Source organism: Sinocyclocheilus grahami, unplaced genomic scaffold (genome assembly GCF_001515645.1).
Source record: "Sinocyclocheilus grahami isolate Dianchi unplaced genomic scaffold, SAMN03320097.WGS_v1.1 scaffold991.1, whole genome shotgun sequence".
Taxonomy (NCBI): domain Eukaryota; kingdom Metazoa; phylum Chordata; class Actinopteri; order Cypriniformes; family Cyprinidae; genus Sinocyclocheilus; species Sinocyclocheilus grahami.
The window spans coordinates 745,535-764,775 of NW_015506170.1; the positions used below are offsets into that span (position 1 = coordinate 745,535).

At 38.5% G+C, this 19,241-nt stretch overlaps 2 protein-coding genes across 4 annotated transcripts in view; both read left to right on the top strand.

Annotated features, from left to right (window-relative positions):
- Nucleotides 1-7,245, top strand: part of LOC107565268 (GRAM domain-containing protein 1B-like) — a 34,724-nt gene extending 27,479 nt beyond the window's left edge. Inside the window, exons 16-22 of the mRNA XM_016250488.1 lie at nucleotides 132-335; nucleotides 450-540; nucleotides 920-931; nucleotides 2,022-2,129; nucleotides 2,463-2,583; nucleotides 2,900-3,514; nucleotides 4,486-7,245. Coding sequence (XP_016105974.1) covers nucleotides 132-335; nucleotides 450-540; nucleotides 920-931; nucleotides 2,022-2,129; nucleotides 2,463-2,583; nucleotides 2,900-2,983 — 620 coding nt within the window. The 3' untranslated portion in view covers nucleotides 2,984-3,514; nucleotides 4,486-7,245. The remainder of the gene's footprint in view (nucleotides 1-131; nucleotides 336-449; nucleotides 541-919; nucleotides 932-2,021; nucleotides 2,130-2,462; nucleotides 2,584-2,899; nucleotides 3,515-4,485) is intronic.
- A 2,532-nt stretch (nucleotides 7,246-9,777) lies between these two features.
- LOC107565269 (ARF GTPase-activating protein GIT2-like) lies at nucleotides 9,778-18,276 on the top strand. Of its 3 annotated transcripts, XM_016250489.1 has the most exons (21): nucleotides 9,778-9,988; nucleotides 11,156-11,289; nucleotides 11,632-11,744; nucleotides 11,830-11,935; nucleotides 12,111-12,197; nucleotides 12,537-12,667; nucleotides 12,774-12,868; nucleotides 12,960-13,005; nucleotides 13,108-13,113; nucleotides 13,201-13,252; nucleotides 13,407-13,479; nucleotides 13,583-13,680; nucleotides 13,770-13,881; nucleotides 13,967-14,109; nucleotides 14,181-14,333; nucleotides 14,466-14,675; nucleotides 14,868-14,957; nucleotides 15,823-15,905; nucleotides 16,473-16,664; nucleotides 17,504-17,567; nucleotides 17,699-18,276. In XM_016250489.1, the coding sequence occupies exons 1-21, from the start codon at nucleotides 9,934-9,936 to the stop codon at nucleotides 17,876-17,878; spliced, it is 2,223 nt and encodes a 740-aa protein (XP_016105975.1). In that variant the 5' UTR covers nucleotides 9,778-9,933; the 3' UTR covers nucleotides 17,879-18,276. The 3 variants fall into 3 exon arrangements, with proteins under 3 accessions (XP_016105975.1, XP_016105976.1, XP_016105977.1); XM_016250490.1 differs by lacking the exon at nucleotides 13,108-13,113 and having other exon boundaries at nucleotides 9,779-9,988; XM_016250491.1 differs by lacking the exon at nucleotides 14,868-14,957 and having other exon boundaries at nucleotides 9,781-9,988.
- Nucleotides 18,277-19,241: the final 965 nt, after the last annotated feature.

The window sequence follows — 19,241 nt, forward strand, 5'->3', positions numbered from 1 at the left end:
AATATTTAATTGTATTAAATTTTATAGTAAAAGATAATAAAATAATAAAAACAAAAATGCACAGAACATGATGGAAAGAATAAAAATGAAAACAATATCTGTTTCTTTCTCTCTCTTTGCTCTATGTGTAGAGCTGGAGTTGAGTAAGGTACAGCTGGTGCTATCTGAACCTCACACACAGTCTCCCAAATCCAAAGCGCTACGCACAGCTACAATGAGGCGGAGGAAACGGCCCCTGACGCACATGAGGCAGCAGCACCTGGATGAGGCGCTCAGCCCCGTCACCACACCTGAGGATGAGAAGAGTGTCATCCATCGCATCAAACACGTGGCAGGTGCGACATTAGCCAAAGACACTTTATGCATTATCTCTGGATAATAATGTTGTTTTGTTGTACTTTTTAAGTGCTCTCTCAGTGTTATTGATTATAATGTATGTGCTGTCGCAGGATCCACACAGACCAGACACATCCCAGACCATGGATCTGAAGGCCTGGCTCTCTACAGTGTTTCCAAACTCCTGCTTATAATCAGCTCTGTGTGAGTATTCTCAGTGGGAATTAAACAACAACAAACTTCTTTTCTCCACTCCTTTTCTCCCAAATTGCTCATTTTAGCACGTGCATCTCATTTATGAAGCAAGTTTCCTGTTATAAAATACAAGAATTTGATTTATACATACTGTAGCATGATACAAAAGTATAGAGTATGCCTTTTTAAAGTCTGAGGTCTGATTTCATTCTGATTAAACGTCATACTGTGTCAGTCTGTGTCAGATTAAAAGGTTTCTCCATTTCTTTCACATGTTTCATAGTGCCCGTATAAGTAGCTCTAACTGTTGATCAGCTGGAATTTGTTACAGTCTGTTGTTCTTTGGCTTCATGTCTTTTCTCTCTTCTGTTTTCATTACATCCTGCAGGATTTGTGTAAGGTATTCAATGCTTTCATCTGTATGAATGTTGATAGGCACCGATCCCGTGGGAAAAACTCGAGATATTCTCTATTCATATTGGCGAAACAGATCTGGCAAACTATCCAGTGCATATTTGTGTTTGCACTCTGGAGAGCGTCAAAAGGTTTCTGTTTACATCGTGCTTTTTTGCAGCGTTTAGCAATGTAGCCAATCACAGACCTACCTGTTGATTTCTTGAATGCAATTGCCAATCAGAGTTAAGTTAGAATCCACTCACCGCTCAAAACACCAGAGTTTTTGTACATTTCTAAGTTTCGGACGCTCACGAATCCTCTCATTACAGTATAACAAAACGTCATGAGATTGCGATGAACTAAGACAAGGGACAGCTTTTTAGTGACAATAAAAGGAGTGCTCATTGTGTGCTTTCTAGGCTATATATAATCCATTCAGAATTTGTTTAAAACTTTAGTTTTTCGGCCACATACACGCTGCAAAGTTTCGGGAATGACATTCACATATTTTATGCAGGATTCACACTCGAACGAGTAATGGATGGGACAAAAATACTGTATACGTGAACATGTTCATTGAGGCTAGAGCACACTCACTAATTTTTGAAGCACTTTCAGTATTTAACTCTGGAACCAGGCCTGGATAAATCTGTGTTTGAGAAGATATCATTATCCGTAGCTCATATTTAGGCGATCGCATGGAGATTTATGTGGCAGTAGACTATGCTTCAAAGTTGGAAAAATTAAAATTTGGTAATTTACTGGTAATTTAAAGTAAACATTAATGCACAGGGGCTTCATTGAATACTCCTTGCATTTGTTGATTTCATCTTATGTGTGGATTATTGGGTTTTATTTAGTGTGTACAGCTCTGATAAGTAATAAACAATGTGATAATGCGGCTGGCCAATGTTAACTTTATTTTAATAAAAACACAAAACATGGTTATGAAGCATGGCAGAAACATAAATCGGCGCCAATGATGAGCGTATAAATGCTGTCAAAACATTTTCAGTTGTACTGAGGTTTTTTTAATGTAGCTGATGTAGAGCGGTTTATGAGCTGATCTGAGTTTGTCCTCTTTTTTTCCTCAGCCTGGTGCTGCTGGTCTTTTTGAACATGATGCTGTTTTATAAGCTCTGGATGCTGGAATACACTGCTCAGGGTTTGACCTCCTGGCAGGGTTTCAGATCTCATGAAAGGTAACTAGATCCTTGAATGTGTTTATTTGTAACTTGTCCTGCACTATTTGTGCCACTCTGCAAAACACGATTTTAGTAATCTGTATTTTTGTTAGTTTTCTTACAACATCAATTTAATTGAGAAGCAGCATTGCATAAGATGGAAGTTCTTACTTCATTAAACACCTAACTCAGCATATATTCTCTAAAAGGTCTGATTATCTTCTTTATTTTTCAGATTTTGCTTTTAAGTCAGTTTTTCCTAGGAAAAAATACTGATTATTAAACACATTTTCAGCATTTGAACATGAATTGTACTTGTGGGAGGAATGTTTTTCGCTCTGTGTGTTGCAGTAAACTTCCAGAGACACAGATTGAATGGGCTCAACTTTTGGAATCTCAGCAGCGTTACCATGAAAATGAGCTGGAGAAATGGAGGGAAATAATAAAGTCGTCTGTGCTTTTGTTAGAGGAGGTAAGATAGAGTACACATTTGAAAAATTTGAAACTTTCATAACTGCAACATATTAATAAAACAATGTACAGTGTAAAACAATAAGGAATAAAGAAACTTAAAGGGATAGTTCACCCAAAAATTTCAATTCTGTCATCATTTACACATTTTCATGTCATTCTAAACCCATATGCCTTGCTTACTTCAGTGGACCCCAATAGGTGAAAACTGGAAGAAATAAGTGGTCCATATGGTTATATTCTAAATGTTTAGAATGAACTATTCCTTTAAACTGCAATCACTACAGGATTTCAAAGATGTATTTGTGTGTTTACAGATGAGAGAGTCTCTAATGAAGCTACAGAAAGGTATTGGGTTAAAAGACTACAATTCAGACAGTGAAGAAAGTCGCTATCACTGACAAACAGAGTCCCGGCTCAGCGAATGTGATGAACATCTCCACATGTAAGCGATCAGATGCGCTGAGCTGAGCTGGCATGGTAAGTGGGCGGCACTGACTGAATGGCTCTCACAGGCCAGCTGACAGCAGACACTGAAGGAAACCCAGTACTGTAAGTTCTCTGTCTTCTCCGTGATGAAAGAGATGGGGGAAAAAAGGAAAGCAGTCGCTTGATTGGTATTTTCATCCAGGGCTAAAACAAACTCAACCAAAACAATTCAACTGTAACTGCAAAATGGACACAGACTCTCTGGTTCAAACACTCGGAAACCTTCAGCAGATGTTGGAACTCGACAGCATCCCTTTTTTTAAACCTTTTGGAGTCTGGGACCAGATAAAGTAAATATGGAGTTGCTATCAGCAAGTGTTACGTGGACATGTACACATTTATTTATAAAAACAAAATATGGAATTGAATGATATTATGATGCACATGAAGACATATAATTTCTATGTAGAGCTATATTTGTTGCCAGAGTACATTTGTAACAGGTTTCCATGGAGAATCAAGGCTGGTTCCTTGAGGAGGTAAGATAGAGTACACGTTTGAAAAATTTGAAACTTTCATAACTGCAACATATTAATAAAACAATGTACAGTGTAAAACAATAAGGAATAAAGAAACTTAAAGGGATAGTTCACCCAAAAATTCTGTCATCATTTACACATTTTCATGTCATTCTAAACCCATATGCCTTGCTTACTTCAGTGGACCCCAATAGGTGAAAACTGGAAGAAATAAGTGGTCCATATGGTTATATTCTAAATGTTTAGAATGAACTATTCCTTTAAACTGCAATCACTACAGGATTTCAAAGATGTATTTGTGTGTTTACAGATGAGAGAGTCTCTAATGAAGCTACAGAAAGGTATTGGGTTAAAAGACTACAATTCAGACAGTGAAGAAAGTCGCTATCACTGACAAACAGAGTCCCGGCTCAGCGAATGTGATGAACATCTCCACATGTAAGCGATCAGATGCGCTGAGCTGAGCTGAGCTGAGCTGGCATGGTAAGTGGGCGGCACTGACTGAATGGCTCTCACAGGCCAGCTGACAGCAGACACTGAAGGAAACCCAGTACTGTAAGTTCTCTGTCTTCTCCGTGATGAAAGAGATGGGGGAAAAAAGGAAAGCAGTCGCTTGATTGGTATTTTCATCCAGGGCTAAAACAAACTCAACCAAAACAATTCAACTGTAACTGCAAAATGGACACAGACTCTCTGGTTCAAACACTCGGAAACCTTCAGCAGATGTTGGAACTCGACAGCATCCCTTTTTTTAAACCTTTTGGAGTCTGGGACCAGATAAAGTAAATATGGAGTTGCTATCAGCAAGTGTTACGTGGACATGTACACATTTATTTATAAAAACAAAATATGGAATTGAATGATATTATGATGCACATGAAGACATATAATTTCTATGTAGAGCTATATTTGTTGCCAGAGTACATTTGTAACAGGTTTCCATGGAGAATCAAGGCTGGTTCCTTGATAGCTTGCGCCATGGTGCATCAACTATATGCAACTGGTTTATCCTCCCCTGTTTGGAGGAACGACTTCTTCTGATTGGTTGATTTGCAATGGCGAAAGAGCCACGGTCACTAAGGTTGAACGGTAGAATCATATACCATATACTTTGTTCCCAAAGTTTCAGGAATGATTCTGCATATTTATACAGGATTCTCTCTCGAAATAGCACTGATTGACAAAGTGATAACCATAGCAATGGATGGGTCAAAAATATATTAAGGCTAGATCAAGCTAACTCCAGAAGCACTCTCAGTGATCTAATTCTGGAACTGGGTCTGGTGCAGAGTAAACTATAAGAAACACTGTGGCTCTGTGGTGCTATCAAAACATCCCAACCATCTTGGCTCAAACAATAGCGTGAGTTTGGGGCGGGACCCAAAGTTTTATTTAAAAAGATGATTGCTAACAAGTGGCTAAATGGGACTACAGAGGTTGTTAGGCAATGAAAAGCAAAATCCATCTTTTACATTTTTATGTAAAGACGAATCACAATCAAAGTTGTGATCACTTTTGAAGACTATCATGATCGTAGACTTTTGGTCACAGGGCTTATTTTCTGCAATAAAGCCAATGGAAAAAATCCTTTTGGGTTTTTGGCGAGGGAATCAGGGTGATGCTAACTTTTGTCCTGCAAAAATGAATCACTTCAGCGCTCTGTTGTGAGGAAGTGTATGGAAATTGGGATGCAGCCATCAAGTCAACCAAACCTCTCATGCAGTAACGGTTGTGGAATATTAGTGGTTAACTACAGCAGGTCCACTCCAGCCAATAGCATCCATTCATTTGTGAATGAGTTATTGTTACATGAATGTGTTTCTGTTCTCCCTCAGGGTTCATTTATATCCTGCGGGCAGCTGTACACAAGTATATATTGCCAAGCTTTGATTTTAAAGCCATTCCATGATTTTTTTTTCATGTTGTTTTTGTGTTTTGATGCTGAACCAGCTGCTGGACGGGTGAGAGATGCACATTGGTCATGTGATGTGAGAAAGTATGGTTTTATTAGTGTAGTAGAGCTGGAGAGAAATTTATCTTAAAGTGTTCTTACAGAAAGACCAGCAGCTGGTGTGTTAAGACGGAACTGTGAAAAATCCAGGTTATGCTTGAATTTATAAAGAGAAACTGTTTAGAAATGTACATAATAAAAAATCAACCTCATAAAAAAGGTTAGCTCTAACCTCTTGAGGTGTCATACGCAAAAACATTTCTCATACAAACTCCCACACACAAGTACAGGAGTCGATGGTTTTTATAGTTGGAGCTACAGTCCTAGAGTGGCCTCTATTGATATTGAGCCATTGGTGCTCATGTGGGCGACATGGGTTCGAGTCTAGCTTGTTTTAATTCCCAATCCTGTTCCCTCCTTTTCCTCCTCATTAAGAATAGTTCAACAGGCCAAAAATAAAATTAGAAATGTATTTAATTGGTTTGATCTATTTCTAAGCAGCAATTTCACAATCAATCTAAAGTTTTAATTTGTATATTTCAATATCAGGTGTTTTTTGTGGAGTCTTCCACTAGTTTCTGATTGGTGTAGATTGTTTTTAGTCCTTTAGTATCCATCATTGTTTAAACCAATGTATGAACTAATGAAAAGGGACGGCTGATTGCTGTCTTATGTGATGTGAAACTGTCTCAGATGGACTGGTCTAATGTGGTCACTATGAGCCAGTCCAATTTATTCAAAGCAAATGGATCTTAGATGATCATTTTGTCCTGTGAGATTCTAGGTACGTGTGTTTCGGAGCCTCTGCAACCCCCTGTTGGCTTGAGTGGCAGACCCCTTATCCTACTTTAAGCATCAATGGCAATTAGAAAATAGTAGATAACTAAAAATGTCATCTGCAGGCTGTAGTGCTCAGCTTGCACTGTTCATGCTAGGGGGTCAGTTAGCTTTTAAGGGCAGCCCACACACAAAATATATTTTTCTTGATACTTATGATCATAGGAATCAATCCAGGAAAGGGACTACAATTCAGTCACGTCTGTATTCATCCTCATAGTCGTTAAAGCAAAATGCAGTATTAAATGTGCAATGCCTGTTCAAGTAGAGTGTGTAAGTACTGCTTAAACTCCACATGAACCATCTGTGTGAATGTATTTTCTAGCTGAAAGACGATCCTTCATTTGGACATAACCTGCTGGGTTTGGAAGCACGGGTGATTTAGAAGGCATAATGTCTTTGATGTCAAGCATTGGGAGGCCACAGCAATGGTGCCATATTGCTCACTGTCAGGCCCTAAAAGTATTATTTTTCAAGTTCTGCTGACAATATTATTTTGTACTGTAGCCTATGTGCACAGACAGGATGGTTGCTTTCCTATGGCCATGACTGTTATGGTCTAGAGATAGATGGGAAATTCATGTATGATGTTTATTTAAAGGTCATGTCAAAGCCAGGAGCAAAACACTGAGGTAAAAACACACCGGGTTGTTTTTATGTTTATTTTATTTTTCCTGAAACATTGAAACAAAAAAAGAATATGACTTGTAATTACAACAGTGAGGTTTTTATTTTAATTATTTAAAATTTTCTTTACAAATGTATATACACACAATTATACTGCAATGTATGTATATGTTGTGTACAGTGCACACCCTACATGCGCTGGCTGCACTGTAGGATGCCTGAAAACCTTTCAGAAACATAAATAAATAACTATACAATTTGTGTTGTCAAGAATAGGTGGAATGAATAAAAGTATTTAAAAGAGATTTTTATTGCATTTCTTATCACTTGCTACATTTTCTGAATTTTAACTTTATTTTTTATTATTTTTTTCCTCAACAATATTTATACACACAATAAAGTGTGGAAGACAATCATAAAATATATAAAATGGACTATTAACATAAAATTTGTATTGCTTGAATTCTGTTAGTGTTTGTCTCCACCTTGTGGCTGTGGCACATACTGTACATTTTTAAAATACATTTTAGTAGGATTAATCTGTGTAAACTACTAATTTACCCCAAAGCCAAAAGTGTCCCAATTTACCTGAATTAACTCTACATTTAAGATCCGAAAGTGGTACTCCCTTTATCCCATAATGTTTTAATGAATAATTATTTAATTGTAATTTATCTACGAAGATGACTTTCGAAGACATCGAAGGTAAATTGCAGTAATTGCTCATTTAGAGACATGCTCTGCTTGGAGATCTCTAGGGCCTTTTCTTCTAAATGCCCCAATTAATCTCAGTTTTTCAGGGAGAAAAATTCCTTCGAGACTCACCAACATGACCCATATAATTGATGAAAAGAACAAAGAAAGGTTCCTACAGATGATAAAAGTTCACTGTGTAAAACAACACTAAGGTAAGTAAATATCAACTTGTAATTTATGAGCAGAGAAAGGCAAATCAAGTGGGCAAAAGGTTTACGTTCTCCATATTTCACCGCCAGATATTTTAGCCAATACATATTTATTAAAATTAGTGACATTCAAACAATCATTCGTGTCAGAACACACGTGTCAGTACTTTGCTTTTCATTAAAATAAATGAAAATATCGTTAAACCCAGTGTCAGAAATAAAGAATGAGAATGTGACGTAACGCCGCGTTGAGTTCTGTGAAACTGCTTTGTTTATCCGCCATACTTGCAGGATAGCGCTGCCGTTCCGCTATTGAGTTTAGGGCAGTATTTGATTGTTTGTCGTGATTGTGAAAAATGTCACCAGTGTATGTCATTCATGCTGCATCGATAATTGCAATAGTAACTCCGATCATCGTTCTGAGAGAAAAATGGACAATGCTATATGTTTTTTCGCCTTATGTGTAAAAACACCAAGGGAAGGAGGTCGCGGAGAAGACGCCGAATAGTAAATCTGTTAATGTCACTGATTAAACCCACTGACTCTCACTCAATAAAAGAATCACATTGCTGTGGTTTTTTTTAAAGTTTTGATTTGGTTGGTTTAAAAGTTAACATTACCTTATTTGCGAGCATGACTCTCACTAGGCTTGTGAATTAGCAGAACTTGAACAGGGAAATTTCTAAAATGCTTAAAGTGGGTTAATGTACCAAGACAGTGATAAAGACAAAATTGTAAAGCATATACTATGTGCAGATATGCATATAAGATCAAAATGTGAACTCAACGCGTTTATTTAAGTATTTTCCTCTCATATAAAGAACGCGCTTAATGCACCGAGACAGTGATATTTAAATACCACATTCTGTACACACATCTTACTAATAAAGCATAATATGTGTGGAAAAACAGATGAGTCCAAAGTATGAACTTTAGAAATCGCTGTCTCAATCCAGAAGCGCTTTCTAGATTACAGTTTTCTAAAGAGAGGAAAACGCTTTACGTTTAAACATGTCGCGTTAATATTCTGGCTCATCTGCATGTCTTTTAGCATCACTGTCTTAAGCACATTAAACCAGCATTTGAAAATGCTACAAAACTTTCCCCAAGCTCCTAGGGATTTGATTTAGTTTGTCATTTGTTGAAATAAATATAAAAAGTACAGTGAGTTCGTGACTGTTCGCTGAATGTGACCCACAATCTGTGATTCTCCTCCGTGGCCATGGAAAAATGAATATTTATAATGACAACACTTACTTTGTCATTTAAAAGTTTCCAACAAAGAAATGGATCGACTTCTGTCAGCTTGTTGAACACACTTTTATTTGGATAATGTACCGTATGATGACTGAAGCAGCAGCGAGCGTCCAGCGGGCGACACGGGTTTCACGCTAATCGGGTAAACACTGTAAAACAAATTCTATCAAACCTAAGAGAGAAATGCAGTGCATATCATGCAGTGCGATCAAATAGCTTCTCTTCCCTGCAAACGATACAATGAAGAATGAATGGTTGTTTAACTTAAAGGCAAAAACAAAACAAAAGAGAAGCATTTATCCTTATAGAGAATGAGAAGTAACCATGGGAACGGATAGCTTATCCTGCTAATATGGCGGCGCCTTCCCGAAATGCAATGCGGAGTGAAAAGATCGTGACGTAACTCCTCATTCTGTATTAACCAGGGGGGGAGAAATCCCTCATATTTAAAATTAAAATAAAAATAAATAATAATTCCTCTTTTCCCCCCTCTCGTTTGCACTTATGAAGGTAACACTAAAAATGACAACATGGACAAACTAACGCTATTGGTCAGTTGATAGTGTGTTTTTGACCCTTTTGGCCTTCCATATAGTGGTCGCGTCGCGTCGCGTCGCGTCGCTCGCCTGCAGTCAAAGCGTTGATGAACACCCGCCCATGACTGCCGATCTCCTCCTTTTCCAGGAAGTAAAAAACGCGTCAAATAAGGAGGAACAAGGGGAAACGCGTCCTCCTCACATCAGTCCCCTTCCCTCATTAATGCGTTAATCACATTAATGTTTTAGATGGTCGTGTGACGCAGCTGTATGATGTCCATTAGAGCGCGAAACAGAGAGATCTGCGCGGACTGTAGCGCGCACGGTAAGACAAACAAAACAAACGCAGATGAGATCCTGCAGGGTTTTATCCAGACAGATGTGTAGAAACGGAATTTATTTGAGATTATTCTCAAGCAAACGCAGTAATAATCCTCAGGGATTACATGGCTATCGGTGTCTGAATAAAACAGCGCGGTGGTTAAAGAACAATCCCGATATTCCCACAGGAGAATAGAATACCGCTAACCGATTAAGTTCAGGCCCTCGTTTAAAAAACTAATTTTTACATTCAGATCAACCAACAAATTGTAGTTTCTCAATTTCTACTGCGAAGTAAAACCACAAAATCTTTATTTTAATGAGAAGGGAAGACGTTTAAAAAATATAGAAACCAGTTTCCATTAAAATATCTAGTTACTATTGTCGTAACAGTTATTGTTATTATAATAAAACATACAATTTAAATAACTTGGTTATGGACAAGTTGTTATTAAAAAAGGGGGGGAAATGTAGTCCAATACATTAGCCAATTCACTTTTTTAAAACAGCTAATACCTACACAGATTGTTTTTTAAATTATTATTATTATTATTTAGCGTTCTGATAGTCATTATGAAAAACTGGTTATTTGTTTTAGTTTCATTTGATATATTTTGACAAGAAAAACTATTAAAAAAATCATCCGCGGCAATAAAAACACATTAAGTATACTTTCTTGTTAATAATAATTATTAACTATTATTATTTTTTGAACTATTATATGCTCTTATATTTATATAGCATTGTTTGCAATCCAACTGGTCTAAATGATCTACATAAATTGAATCTATATTTTGGTCTATATCTGACTGTTAAAATGCTATTTGTTGCTCACCTGAGAATAAATGTAAAAATCTGAGTTATTATGTAAATAATGCATTAAATAAGTTACTGTACTTCTTGTATTTTATTGACAGCAGCACTTGAATCCTAATGATAATGTATTATTTGTGAATGTGTTGTGCGTCAATGGAAACGAGCACATCTGTCCATTTGTAGAAAAGAGTCACATGTATAAAGATAAATGTATGGCAACTTGTTGCTCAAACAAGTTGTAAGGGTCATTATGAGACTAAAGGAAGCATGTCTAGAAAACTGGCTTTTGAGGGGAATTTGTAACTGAGTTGTGCAATACTTCATGACTCGCAACGCTTTTCTTTCTCCCTCTCAGATGCTCGTTGGGCCTCGATCAATCGCGGAGTTCTGATCTGTGACGAATGCTGCAGTATTCACCGAGGTCTGGGCCGCCACAGTTCTCAGGTCCGGCACTTGACCCAAACTCTGTGGCCCCCCTCACATCTCCAGGTTAGCTTTGCTTTTCCTGAGGTTCATTAAAAGGAAATGAGGCGCTGTATCTTAGTTCCTCAGACAAGAGTAGAACACCGCAGTCTGCACAGCTTCCCATTCTAGCTTTGTTTGTACGCACCACACTACAAGATAAAGTCAGTGCACATCACGTCCATCTTAAATCTTGAATTACCAGAAGAGCTAAACAAGTCATACTGCATTAGGCTAAATTCAGACCTGTGGTTAATTCTGTAAGCTGCCGCAACATCCGTCTCGAAACTTCTCATGTGTCTGATGTTGGAGTCACGTTTTCTGTCTCAAAGAGGAAGTTGAGGTGAAGTGTTTGGTGTTTATCCTCAGATGGTGAAGTCCCTGTACAATAATGGAGCGAATTCAATTTGGGAACACAGTCTTCTGGATCCATCTTCCATCATGAGTGGAAAACGTAAAGCCAATCCTCAGGACAGAGTCCAGTGAGTCCCATATATCGTGACGTTTAGAACCAAGCAAATCTCTCAGCATAAACATGCTCACTTTGTTGTTTATCTTCTCTCTCAGTCCCAACAAAACAGATTTCATAAAGGCTAAATATCAAATGCTGGCATTTGTTCATCGAATGCCGTGTCGTGAAGATGATAGCGTTACAGCCATAGACCTCAGCAAGGTAATGTAGTAGTAATAATAATAATAATAATGACATGAGTGGACAAGAACCTCTGAGATGAAACTGAGATTCAAACAAGGCATATCAAAGATCTACGTCTGATGTGATCTTCAAGTTCTTGAGACCAAAACCACCAAATAAACCATGAATTCACCCTTTTTTTTTTTTTTTGCAGCAACTACACTCTAGCGTTCGAACCGGCAATTTGGAAACGTGTCTGAGGCTGTTGTCGTTGGGAGCACAGGCTAACTTTTTCCATCCAGTAAGTTTTAAAGCTACTGCGACATTTGCTGTTCTAGGTAATGTCATATTAAAACAACGTATTAAAAACAATAACTATACCAACACTGAAACTGAAAAAAAAAAAAATCTCTGAATCTGAGCATAGTTGATGATATCTGATTTCAGAACTCAATTTTGACCAAATGTGTTCTGCATGACAGTGTATATAGATATCTTTGTGTCGATCCACTGCTAAGGTTGAATAAGGTTTCATTGTTTTGCCTTTTCTATTTAATGGATGCGCTCCATAGCAGGTATTTAGCTGTATTGTCCTTAACTGAATTATTCCAGTGAATGCCACGTCATTTGCTTTCTTCAGGAGAAAGGAAATACTCCATTACATGTGGCCGCTAAAGCAGGCCAGCCGCTACAGGCAGAGCTACTCACTGTGTATGGAGCAGATCCCGGAGCACCAGACAGTTCTGGGAATACTCCTATTGACTTTGCCAGGTGAGAGAGAAGCAGATCTGAGGGATCAATACAAAGATTCAATTATATGTAGCTAGAAGTTTTCAATTATGTTTAATGTTCTGTGATCTGTTATGTCCTACTATAGGCAGGCAGGACACCAGGAACTTGCAGACAGACTGGTGGAGATCCAGTATGAGCTGACAGATAGACTTGCGTTCTATCTGTGTGGAAGAAAGCCAGGTCAGTATCTCCGTAAAACAGTACAGCATGTACCTTAAAGATTTGAGAGCCTGAAAAGACTGTTTTTTGTTTTGTTTGTTTGTTTTCTCAGATCATAAAAATGGTCAACACTTTATAATTCCTCAGATAGCAGACAGGTAGGATAAGCTCGCTTTTGTATCACACCTGTCCTTAATCTGTTTTTGATTAAAATACTTAATTGTAGAATTTGTTTTCTTTGCTGGCTTCATATGGATAAGAAATGAGTAAGTATGGAAGTAGAACCTGTTTGTCTTGCTAGACTAACTTATGATCAGATGATAACAGCTGTCTTAATTTTATTTTACATACAGCAGTCTTGACTTGTCAGAATTGGCCAAAGCAGCAAAGAAGAAGCTTCAATCAGTAAGTTGTACAGTAGTTTGCTGGGTTTTTTTTGTTTTTGTTTTTGTAAAGTTGAACCTGAGTTTGTCTTCACACATTCTAGGTTGTTTATCCAATATCTTTTTGACACCTGAGATTTGCTGTTTGTATAATAACCTTGTTGTGCTGCTCTCAGCTCAGTAATCATCAGTTTGAAGAACTAGCTATGGATGTTTATGATGAAGTTGACAGAAGAGAAACAGATGCAGGTTAGAAGTGTAATATCCTGATCTCTGCCCATTATTCCCCTCAAAGTACTTATCCTGATTTTATCCTAACATTTTGAATGGTGTCATTCTTTTGCGATTATAGTCTGGCTTGCGACTCAGAACCACAGCACCTTGGTAACTGACACCACGGTGGTACCTTTCCTCCCTGTCAACCCTGAATATTCTTCCACTAGGAATCAGGTACATTGACAAAGATGCGTACTCGCCTTCTAAAATGGAGTTGGTTTGATAATGTTTGAGTTTCCTTCTGTTCGTGGTGTTTGTTGCAGGGACGTCAGAAGCTTGCAAGGTTTAATGCACATGAGTTTGCAATGCTGGTTGTTGATATTTTAACTGATGCCAAGCGCCGTCAACAAGGAAATACTCCTGATAATTTCAAAGGTGATGAAGGGGGGTTTTGGGTTTTTCTTTTATCATGAACCGTATAATGCATAAAGCTCAACTTCCACCCTTTGTTTCTGTCCAGATAATGTAGAGTTAATTCTGAAGGACATTGGGAACCGTCATGGCAGTGAAAGTTCTGAGATGGATCAGCCTGATTATGACAGTGTGGCATCCGATGAGGATACTGAGCAAGAACTAACATCTGGAAAAGATGAGCGGACCAAGGTACATCAGGAGTTCCTCTGGGTGTGTAATTGTGCGTGGGACCAAATTTTAACTGTGATCTCTCCTCTCAGAGCTCAGAGTCCTCAGACTTGTCGGACAGCCCCATCACTGTGCAGGAGTTCATGGAAGTGAAAAGTGCCCTCACCACCTCTGAAGCAAAGATCCAGCAGCTCCTCAAGGTCAACTGCCATCTTAGTGAGGAGTTGAGACTCATGCAGAGCAAGGTAAGCAGTCAGATCACACCTCAACATGATTTTAAAAATCAAGTTTTAATTTTTTTGTCATCTCGCCCAGCCCTACTTAACACTCCCATCTTTGCTCCAAATGCCTGACTCTGCTTGGCGCCTTTGTTTCAGTTGAACTCCCTCCAGAATGAGAACAGCACTCTGAAATGGCATACACCTAACAGTTTGGCAAGGCCGCAGGACCTCCCGCACAGGGCACCTCCACGTGGCTGTAGGGCCATGTCGATGTATGAGACTGGCTCGGGTCTGAGGCAGTACCTCCCTAGAGGAGAGACCATCTGCCCTGACACAACCTTGACTCTTCAACCACTGCCATCAAATGTAAGTACAAACCAAATCCGGAATTGGTTGCAGCACTCCTGTTTCATTATTCTCTTGGTTTTAACTCATTTAGTAACCCAGTGAATCGTCACTTCAGGTATGCTTTTGATAGCCCCTATTCTCTTTTTGTGCATTCATATAAAAAAAAAAAATCCCTTTGCCCACTCAAAACATAATCTGAACCCTTTTTAGATTGGGAAGGGTCCCCCGGTGACTGCCTTCTCCTCCCTTCCCACGTTCCCCTCAACTCTGTCCTGGTCCTGGGATGAGATAACCCAAAGGGTGAAGTACCTGCTCAGTGAACAGGCTGTTGAAAGGGCTCCTCTTTTATCTGTCCCCCATTCACTCTGTGCATGAACCACCGATCTATCCAACCAATGGACAACTTGTCCCTCTGCTGGACTACTAACGTTAAACCGTACACACTACAAGAGACGCCAGCCATTAACATTACTCACAACTCTGCTTGATGTGTAAAGCAGTCACTGGCTCTCTGATATCTCAGACCCAAAACATACTCTATGCAAGTACGTAAATGCAGATGTTTCTAGCTACACAAGTTTGATGTTGTCCATCGTTTTGAAATGTATCAGAATGTAATCCAAGCATTTACATTTTATGTTTTGGCAGATGCTTTCATCCGAATCAACTTGGATTAAATTTTTTTTCATTCATTCATAATCAGTTGAACCCATGACCTTGGTGTTGATGGTGCAATGCTTTGTCTTCTTTAGTTAAAGGTCAACTGCTGTCATGGCGAAGCAATGGTTTGAAGAGTCTTATTGAGCAAGTTAGTTAAACTGTTAACATGTTTATAGCTAGCTATTTGAATAATAAGGCAGACCAGATAAATAATGCAGATGTTTGACGGTAACTCTATCACCCCCTTGTGTTTTGAGGGTTTGTTACTGGATTGGTAATGCGAGAACATGTTAAGTATTTATTTACAACATGGTGACCAAGCATCTGCGTGTGACTGCTTGCGTGGAGTATATTTCTGGTTTACAGCTCTGTTATGCTGAGGTTTTGATTCTACACCAAAAGCATGATGCTGTGTCTTCAAGCTTTGAGTGAGCACCAGTTGTCAGTAACAGGTAGCATCCCTTGTTTCTGCAGAAAGCTCACTGTGACTCTATTCCTGTTACAGGGATCCACATTAAACGCCCAGAGCAGCATGCCAGAAAGTGACTATGATAATGCACTGAACCACATTGAGATGGACGAGTCTGGGTTTGTCTTGGACCTCTTGTTTTAAAAACTATATATATATATATATATTAGTATCTCACAGAATATTTTATTATATCTTTTCATGTGACAACACTGAAGAAATGACACTTTGCTACAATGTAAAGTAGTGAGTGCTCAGCTTGTATAACAGTGTAAATTTGCTGTCCCCTCAAAATAACTCAACACAGCCAGTAATGTCTAAACCGCTGGCCACAAAAGTGAGTACACCCCTAAGTGAAAATGTCCAAATTGGGCCCAATTAGCCATTTTCTCTCCCCGGTGTCATGTGACTCATTAGTGTTACAAGGTCTCAGGTGTGAATGGGGAGCAGGTGTGTTAAATTTGGTGTTATCGCTCTCACGCTCTCATACTGGTTACTGGAAGTTCAACATGGCACCTCATGGCAAAGAACTCTCTGAGGATCTGAAAAAAAGAATTGTTGCTCTACATAAGATGGCGTAGGCTATAAGAAGATTGCCAAGATTATTATTTTTTTTTTTCCAATGATTATTATTCATTTTTTTTTCATTATTATTTTTACACCGAACCCTTCCACTTTCCCCACAGGTCAATGCAGAGTAATTTCTCCAGGACGAGCGTCTGGCCTGGCGATGGTACAGTGCTGCAGTCAGAAAACCCATCTGAGGGCGAGTGTGACTCGTCTCTTCCGTGCACAGAGGACGTCATCAGCAAAACGGAGCTGATCACTAAGAACATCCAGGAATTACTCAGAGCTGCGCAAGAGAATAAACATGAGAGGTAAGAAAATTAGTCTGGCCTTTGTGTGGCCACAGCATGGGTAGGTTTATTGGCATAAAATGGGTGAAAGGACCCAGTCTCCAGTCGGAAACTCCAATGGCGTTCAGCCCTGGGGACACAGTGTCTCCTTTGTCTGTTAAGCAAGTGATGGGATTGTGTCAACACAGCTGGGATATAACAACACATGACCAAGATGGAAGGATGCATATGTAGATTCACAAATGGCACGTGCTTTGTTTCTTTTTTGCTGAGTTTACAGCATGCAGTATGTTCAGTATTCACATAAGTATCAGAAACATTTATTTGGATCCGGTATTCTGAACACTGACTGAGCCTTTGCTTCTTGACTTGTGCTGGTTTTCAGTCTCTGGTCAGTGCAGATCATTATGCATTCATGGGAGAACGATACGATAGGTTAGCATTTCACTCACCCAGATCTGCACTTCAGCTCTCCTTTCACAGTGTAAAAGAAAGTCACTGTGTGGTTGCTGTGTTGTTCTTGGTGGTTTTTACCACCAAGAACCACTAATTATTAAAAATGGCTTTTCTTACCCTTGTTTTAAATTTGTTTTTCTAAATGTGATGGATGCTTGGACCATTTTGTGATTTTTGGTTTCTTTATTCAAGGCTGAACTGTGAGCCGTAGTGTGAATCAAGCTTTTGTGTGGATGATTAGATGCATATTTGGTTCTACTTCTCCACATTTTTACAAATTTTTTGTAATCACAATTTAAAATAATATTTTAAAATGGTAATATCCGAGTAAGAATTTTAAATGACCCTTTTTATCAATCTAATCGATGAACAAAAATAAAATTAATTGTATTTCTTTGTCGAAGCTTCGTTACGTGTTCAGAGAGAATTCTCGTAGCAGTGACAGAAATGGCTACGTTATTCCCCAAGGTAAGCCTTGAGCCAACAAGGAAACTTTGCCTTAATGGAGAATATATCTATTTATATCCTTGTCTAATATTTTTGCATCCATAGCAAGCACTAAATGGTTAATAAGGTTCTGAAATTGTTTTCCATCATAGAGGCCATCCTCTGAGACTGTTCGTGGGTCCTTGCGCCTCTTGACCTCCAGTGCCAGCCGTCTGCAGGGCGAATGTCAAAAAGCCACATCACACGACTCCCAGCAGGTTATTCAGTGTGCCTACGACATTGCCAAGGCGGCTAAACAGCTAGTTACTGTGACTACCAAAGACAGTAACTGAGTTACAGTACAAGTGAGCGCCTTTACTCTTTAATGTTTCACCATGTATTTTTATTTGCTATTATATTGTCCAGTATTATTGATGATCAACACAGCACAATTTGGTTTGTATTTCTGCAAATAATGAATTGCTTTTGAAGTGTATGCATACGTACACTAACATAACTTTTGGGGCACTAAGTCTTGATGATCAACGCCCTGTATTTTTTTTATTTTTTTGTCGTAGCTTTATGGTACCATTTTTAAATGTAAACTAATATTTGTTTTGCTTCCTATGGTGCTAATTAACTAATTTGTTATGTCTGTATTGCTCCTGTTTTTTGGATAAACAGAATAAGGCCTTTACTCATTTAATACCTGCACATTTCAAATATACCACAAAGTTTAAGTGAGACTAAACCTGACATCATAAATGGCTGTTATTGCTGAAATTCAGCTGGTGTATTAAGTGTTTCTTTGTCTTGAAACCCAGCTCTCTCAAAATGTGACCGTAATGTAGATGTCAGGACACACAATGCCTCATTTCTTGTGCAATAAGCCTTGCTGCAAAATCATACCTTACCTGTCCTGGTGTTACCATTGTATTAAGTTTTCAGCGTGTATAGTCTTATTATGGAGCGCTTTAGTATTTGAGCTGTTATACCTCACTTGTATGTGTGTGCTTGGGTGTCTGTTATACACCTTTAATATATAGTCACTCACAGATGCAGACATGTCGCTCCTGATTTTAAGATGTCATGTTTGTAATTTTTCACTATAGTGTTCTCTTTTCCTATCCAGTCCAAATGTTCTCCATTTTAGTTTGTGCTCTTTGCAGTTTAATCTTGAAGGTTTTCATTCATCCAGGTCATCAGAGAATGTCAGTTTATTCATAGACAACTGCAAAATGAAGTCCTGTTGCTATGAATTCAATCCGCCTGATGTTTTAGGGATGCTCTTGTGTTAATTTGCATGTCCAAAGGATGTGTTCATGTGCTGCCTTGTCTGAAATAATACAAATAACACACACAATTGCCTAACGGCCACCAGCTGCTGTGTTAGTGATTCCGGTATTATGTGGTATCGCTTTGTATGATTCAGTACATGTATTATATGTGTATATACAACTTATATATGTAAGCTGCTAGTTGTCAGTCATGTATGCAACTAATCTGGTGCGAGTTTGTCCTAGTATTTCCAGCTCTAATATCTGCCGGATATGTACACATGCACTTACCTGCTCAGTTCAAGAAGGTCCCGTTGGCCTTCATATGGGATATGCATCATGCAGTTGATGCTGCTTCAATGAAAGTCTTGTTACTGAATATAATAAATTGTATCTGTATTCAAGCTAAAATGTGTCATTTTTAAAAGACCTTATATTT

Excerpts from the sequence above, each read along its gene's own strand:
- LOC107565269 (XM_016250489.1), top strand. The coding sequence starts at position 9,934 with ATGATGTCCATTAGAGCGCGAAACAGAGAGATCTGCGCGGACTGTAGC. Across the intron at positions 12,668-12,773 it reads ACTCCTATTGACTTTGCCAG|GCAGGCAGGACACCAGGAAC; the intron begins GTGAGAGAGAAG and ends GTCCTACTATAG. Across the intron at positions 14,334-14,465 it reads TGAGACTCATGCAGAGCAAG|TTGAACTCCCTCCAGAATGA; the intron begins GTAAGCAGTCAG and ends CCTTTGTTTCAG.